The following is a 7214-nucleotide window of genomic DNA, read 5'->3' as shown; positions in this document are numbered from 1 at the left end:
AAAAAAAAAAAAAAAAAAAAGGAAAAAAAAAGAAAGCTCCCATAGAATATCGAGATCAAAGGTGTCGTTAGGCAGCCACTTTAAAATGTTATCTAAATTGTAAGGAGGCCATATTTTGAACAAAGATGGGCAAGTGTGGGAATCTGTAAGTAGGGCATTAAGGCCTGGAGTTTCAGGGCCTCTAAAAGGCATCCCAGGGGGAGGCTGGATTGATGGTCTTGGATGGCTTGCTACCTACCCATAGCTGAAACCATGAAAACCTGCAAAAAAAAAAAAAAAAAAAAAAAAGAAGAAGAAGAAGAAGTCTCCCCTCTATATGTGGGGTGTAAAATGGTGGCGAACACTACAGGGCTTGTAGGAGAGCATCCTCTACCCACAGGGTGGGGTGTTAAAGCCTGACTGGTTTTGTTCGGGGGGTGACTCAGAAGCCAGAGAGGCCACAGCAGGGACCACTGATGACTGGTCAGAAAGAAAAATCTGAGGAATCCTGTGCCCCCAGTCGTGGAAGGGCTGACCCCGGGTTGTCCAATCATGATTTCAGCTAACGGAAGCAATCCAGAGATGAATGTCAGTGAAGGGCTCAACCATAGCTATGAAGGTCATGGCTGGGGGCTGTCCCCCTACACCCATATATAGAAACACCAAAATATTGCCGGGACCTCAATGGTTAATTCCTTGGGTTCAGAGAAACAGTTAAACTGACCAGAATGGGGAAGCTCACCAATTTAAGCTGGTATTGTATGTAGAAATCGCACTCAGGCAGATGGAACCCGTGGTTGTTATGAAAAAATACCCAGTTTCGGATCCCAACTCTGAGAGAGGGGCAGGAGAGCCTCCCGAGTCTCAGCACCAATGAAATTACCTGGCGCGAGTGAGAAGGAAACACAAAACACACAACAAACCTGCTTAGGAGTTTATGGGGGTGGTGGCAGGCCTGGTGAAGGTCAGTGTGCAGAGAGAGAGAGAGAGAGAGAGAGAGAGAGAGAGAGAGAGAGAGAGAGAGAGCGCTGAAGATGGTGTGGCCAGCTTTTAAGGGCTGCCTAGTGCATGTGCACAAGGGGATAGTGTGTCTGAATCATATGCAAATGACGGAGCTCACGCATGCATGCAAGGGTTCATGCAGCTGCATCATACATAGATGTTGCACACATGCGTGGCCCTGGCACCCGGAAGTGTCAGCCATGTTGTGTGGCTGAATCATTACACTAATTCTTTTGGATAGTAGAACAACAGGTGACTTAAATACATTGCTTTAAATTTCATTATTCTACAATGAGCTCTTTATATGGCTATACAATTAAAAACAATACCTTTTATAAAAATGTAACTCTGTTTTTGTCCAGTATTTCCTACTTCATTTCTTCCCTCCCTATTTTCCTCCAGAGTTTCTATGAACTAACTTTGGATTTGGGGTTGTTTTTGTTTTGTTTTGTTTCTTTAGCGATTTGCCTGCTTCCGTGTTCCTTGCCTAAGTGTACTTCAGATAACAGCAGATAACCACCAGGATGGGAGTGAATGACTTGTGGCAAATTTTGGAGCCTGTAAAGCAACATATCCACTTGCAGGATCTTAGTGGGAAAACCATTGCTGTCGATTTGAGTCTGTGGGTATGCGAGGCACAGACAGTGAAGAAAATGGTTGGCACTGTCGTGAAGCCCCATCTCAGGTATGGTAAAGGTTCTAAGAACATAGATGCGTGATTGTGTAGCCAGTCTTGGTGTCCTGGCTTTGTTTCAACTTTTTTTTTTTTTTGTCTTATATTTGAGATTTTAAAATAGAGTTAGCCTATCTGCCATTTTAAATATATATCTCCTACTCCAGGCTTCAGCTCACGTATCTACCATCACTAGCATGCTTCATTTACTGAAAGCCCAGCACTGAAAGGCCATTATCTCCCTCCTTTATCTTTCATCTCCAGTCCATCAGTAATTCTTGCCCATTCAGCTTCCAAAATACCTATGCGTTCACAAATTTCTCTTGCTGTCAAGAGACACATCAGCCTCATGTCTTACCCAAATCTGCTGCTGGGATGGCATTTCCACCTCCTGTTCTTAGCCCCGCCCTCCAAACCAGCTGGTAATCTGTTTAGTCAGAAATCGGCCTTGCTAAAAACCGTCAACTACTTGTCCATTGTCCTTAAAACACGACCTTAATAAATAAAATACGGGCCACTGAGCTAGTTAATGAGATAAATACACACGCCACCAGTCCTGACAACCTGACTGTGATCCTTAGAACCCACATGGTAGAACAGTAGAACTACTTCCTGCAAGTTGTCCTTTGATGTTCATGCAAGAACAGCGGCATGCACGAGCCTACACAAATACACCATTCACCCTCGCGCATGCGCGCGCGCATGCGCGCGCGCGCGCACACACACACAAATAAACATTTAAAATGTGTTATTGCATCTGACATTTTTTGTATTCGCCCTTAAACCTTTTTTCATACTGCTATTTGGACTTGTCATCAATATGATGATTAATACATCATTTGTATATTTCAGGAACCTATTTTTTCGTATCTCGTATTTAATCCAAATGAATGTGAAACTGGTGTTTGTAATGGAAGGGGAGCCACCAAAGCTGAAAGCTGATGTCATGAGCAAGAGGACTCAGACTCGCTATGGGCCTTCTGGAAAAGCAGGCTCTCAGAAAACAGGGAGATCACATTTTAAGTCAGTCTTACAAGAGGTGAGCATTTGGATTCAGCTAGTAATTCTTATTTGAATTAAGGAATACATTTTATAAATGTACTTATTAACTATATTGTGACCACAGGAGCAGAGATTTTATGATAGAGTGAAACAGACCTGAGACCAAGTTCTAGCACCAGCGTTTAGAAATTAGGAGATAACTGGGTAGGATTTCTAACTTATTTACACTTTAATTCTTAGTGAAGTGGGGATAGTGATGCTCTGCAGTACTTTTATGAATGCTGAGTAAATGCTACAGTCCATAACCCATGGCAGGACCTTAACTGTCCTCCCTTCTAACTCCAGCAGCTTCAGAATGCTTGAGAGCCTAAGTCGTTTGCTTCTTTGATAAAGGTTAAGGGCACCACGAGTTTATGAGAATGACATAATCCTTGGGAGGCAGTGTGATAATATGTCCATTTAACTAAGCAGCGGTGGTAGGTTCTGTGCCAACGACCTCTCCAGCTATGAGCCTCTACCAGGACTACAGTACCAGAAACTTCTAATAAAGGGCCTCAGAGTCATCAGAAATCAATTGTCTCCTCAACAGTCACGATACTGTTGTACAAGTGAGTACCTCTTGTCTAGCAGGTTGGTATTGTAGCATGCAGTCTAAGGAAGACTGAAGTGTATTTTTCTTCCCCCAGATATATTCATAGCACCTTCTGGCACTTTGAAGGCTACCCATCAGGATTTAAAGGATTTCTCTTGTTACAGGTTCTTGCTATATAGAACAGGCTGTCCTTGAACTGGCTATGTAGCTTAGAGCAGTCCTAAATCATGATCTTTGCTGGCCCTTCCTCATCAAATTAAAATATAATTACATCACTTTCTCCCTCCAAGCCCCCCCCCCCTCTTTCTCTCTCTCTCTCTCGTGGGAGTGGCGGGCTGCGTCCTGCCACCCGGCTAGCTTTACACCCAAAATAATTACACGGAAACTGTATTCTTTTAAACATTGCTTGGCCCATTAATTCTAGCCTCTTACTGGCTAGCTCTCACATCTCGATTAACCCATTTTTAATAATCTGTGTAGCACCACGAGATGGTGTCTTACCAGGAAGGATTCTAGCCTACATCCGTCTGGGGTCAGAGAATCATGGTGTCTGACTGACTCGGCTTTCTTTCTCCCAGCATTCTGTTCTGTCTGCTCCGCCTACCTAATTTTCTGTCCTATTAAAGGGCCAAGGCAGTCTCTTTATTTAACCAATGAAATTAACACAAAACAGAAGACTCTCCCCCATCATCTCTCTTTCTCTCTCTCCTTCCATATACCCTACTCAAAATTTATAGCCTCTTTTTCGTGTGTGTGTGTGGTTTTAGGGGTGACTACTTTGTATGAGATTGCCAGTTAGAGAACTCGTCTCTGGAAAAAACTAGTTCTCCCTCTCTCAACAGTTATTAACTGCCTGTGGCTCTTTGTCTAGGTGTGGGACCCCATGAGATTTCCCTCCTTTTAAGTTAGCATGTCTTTTGATATTTCAATGTTCCAATCTTGTTTATGCCACCATTTCTAGAAGAGACTACTTCACAGCCAGCTTCCTGGTATATTTTTAAGAAGTTATTGGAGTGTTCAAATAATTTTTATTGTTGGCCTTTCACTTAATGCATCATAGACATAGTTCCCTATTGTTGATTTTTTTATTCAAAATTATAACTTAAAGTGTTTCTATACCATGTATGGGGCTATAAATTATTCTTATAAGTGTATATCCTTTGTATTTTAACTTCTCCATTATTCATGAAATTATGAAATTTTTCATGTGTAATTATTTTCTTACCATTGAAGATTTAAAATAAAATTATTCAGAAATAGAATTGACAAATTGATGCTCTAGAATTTTTTTTAAGTTCTTGGAAACACTTTCCTACCAACACAGGTGTAAAAGCAATTTTGATGTTCATGATAGAATATAATATAATTCAATCATGGTTAATCCCAGTACTTGGGAGACAGGTGGATATCTATATGTGATTCTTGATTTTCTGATCTTAGTGTTTTAAATAATTTCCAGTTACTGAGTAGTCATACTTAATGACAGTAGTTGAAGTAAACACCTGTGCTGGGGTATAACAATTTGCTGTAAAATTATTCCTGGAAGTATCTGTGAATCATCCTTAGAACACGGAATATGCTGTATCTTTATCTATGTCTCCTTCAGGGAATTGCTCCATTCCTACTGTTGTATTTCAATCCTTATGGTGCCCTTAGGCATTTTGTATATATTTAGTATTGCTTACCTATGACCCATTTTCATATTTCTGCACTCCCAGGAGGTTGAAAAATACAAATTAATCATCCTTTAACACCAAACCAATCCTATAGAATAAGTAGAGGAAAATTGCAACCAGCCATATCATAACCTGTGTGCGACTGCTTTGGAAGGAGTTATGAATATAAATGGCACACAAAGCTGAAATTACTTTGCTTAGCATGGAAAGGTAATCCCTCAAGAGAAGACATGTTTGTTGCAAAATGTTTCCCCAGAGTCACTGCGCCAGTCTTGAGACTGTTGGCCTTGGGCTACATCTGGCAGCTTTTTGTGTTATGTGTCATACAAAAAGTTAAACATCATGAGCAACAGATGTTAATTCTGTCACTGTAGAAAGTACATTGTATAGCCTCTTTTCTCTATACTCAGCGTTCCTCAATTCGGAAAGAACAATAAATGGCAAGGAAAGTGAGCTACTATAGTTCATATGGCTATACCACAGGCTGCAGCAAGATCAAAGCCATAACCCAAAGAAAACTCAGAATGGATTGTTTATGCATCATGAAAGGATAAAATCACCTTGCACAGGATCTGAGTTCCTAGGAAAAACCAACAACTTATCCTTGTGAGAGTCTTCATACTGTTGCCTGACACTATCCCTTGGGAAATGCCACCAGGTAGGGGACTGATGCCAGACTAAGGATACCACCAGAATCCAACTTGGTGAAAAATGAATGTTATTGAGGATACTTACAGGTATACGGGTATGAGGTCACTTAGAGTAGCGGGAACAGCTGCATCACCAAAAGTCCATCCCACATAGGCCACAGCTCGTAAAAGCTGGAAACCTGGAGTGCACTGCACAACCTGCTACAGTTCAGGGAGTTGGGGAGTCTGTTCCAGGTGGCTGAGTTTCTCCGAGTATCTGAGGCGGTTCAGCAGGGTCTTCTTTTTCTAGGTAACTTGGCTAAACTCTCTTCTAGGCAGCCCAGCTCTGTGTCTCTGTCTCTCTCTGTCTCTCTCTCTCTGTCTCTCTCTCTCTGTCTCTGTCTCTCTCTCTCTCTCTCTGTCTCTCTCTCTCTCTCTCTCTCTCTCTTTTAGGTAGCCTGACTGATCTAACAAGGTTTCTCAATAGTCCCTGCAGCTTAGATATACTAGGGAAGGGAGGATCCTAGTGTCAGTAGTCAGGTCAGGGGCTTTCTGAGTCCTTAGAGTTATTTCCTGATCTGAGCATTTTAAGCATTCCTGCAAGATGGAATGTTTTCACTCCCTCTTAGAACATACTGTGTAAATCCCAAGCATAATGCTGCAGAATTCTCAATATTTCAGTGTTGCTTTCTACAAGATGACACTTTAAAAATTAAACAGGCATAACCAAATAGTTATTTTAATTATCTCACGTAAAAGGTTAGCAGCCCTTTCTTAATGCTATCAAATTATTCAGTGTCCAAATTTCCAAGTGTTTCTTGAATAACACAATTTGTAAATGCCCTAAAGATAACTACTAATACTTTTAATGTAGAAATAATTTAATAGTGAAAAGTTGGATGTCGTGTACCTCCTCTTTGTTCCAGTGCCTTGAGATGCTACAGTACCTGGGAATCCCCTGGGTCCAGGCTGCCGGGGAAGCCGAGGCCATGTGCGCTTACCTTAATGCCAGTGGCCATGTGGATGGCTGCCTCACCAATGACGGCGATGCTTTCCTTTATGGAGCCCAGACTGTTTACAGGAATTTCACTATGAACACAAAGGTACAGTTCATTTCTGAAGAGTGACAGTGAGATACTATGTATAAAATCCTTCCATGATGTGTGGCAAATGGTTATTGCTGAATAAAATGCTTACTAATTAAAAATATCATTGTTATACATATAAATAAGCTAGAAAACATTTTGAAAGTTTTCACCATAAATGTGTGTTGTTTAGATTTAAATTTTTTTTAATGATTTGTGTGTATGAGGTAGAGAGTATGTGCATTTATGAGTGCAGGCATTGAATCTTCCTGAAGCTGGAGGTACAGACACAGTGAGCTATCTGACATGTGTGATTGAAAGGAAACGCGAATGCTTTTCAAGAGTAGTGTGAGTGGTCACTAGCCATCCCTCCAACCCTGTAAATAACGATTTTGAAATGATGGAGATTATAAAGCTGATCATCAATAAAAAGTAAATTAATAAAGCAATTTTTTTTATTTTTTAATATAATTTTTTATTAAAAAAAAAAAGAAAATTTCCACCTCCTCCCCGCCTCCCATTTCCCTCCCTGTCTCCCTTTTCCCTCCCCCTCCTCCCTCTCCTCTCTCCCTCCCC

General features: G+C 41.1%; 1 protein-coding gene across 1 annotated transcript in view; it reads left to right on the top strand.

Annotated features, from left to right (window-relative positions):
* Gen1 (GEN1 Holliday junction 5' flap endonuclease) overlaps window positions 1–7214 on the top strand; it is a 35506-nt gene that overhangs the window by 8497 nt on the left and 19795 nt on the right. Inside the window, 3 exon segments of the mRNA XM_050141813.1 lie at window positions 1442–1666; window positions 2507–2693; window positions 6480–6656. Of these exon segments, the coding sequence (XP_049997770.1) occupies window positions 1506–1666; window positions 2507–2693; window positions 6480–6656 (525 nt within the window). The 5' untranslated portion in view covers window positions 1442–1505.

Source organism: Alexandromys fortis, unplaced genomic scaffold (assembly GCF_014885135.2).
Source record: "Alexandromys fortis isolate MF-2015 unplaced genomic scaffold, M_Fortis_MF-2015_v1.1 scaffold_30, whole genome shotgun sequence".
NCBI lineage: Eukaryota > Metazoa > Chordata > Mammalia > Rodentia > Cricetidae > Alexandromys > Alexandromys fortis.
The sequence above is the reverse complement of the archived record's forward strand: the minus strand, read 5'-3'. Positions and strand labels throughout refer to the sequence as shown.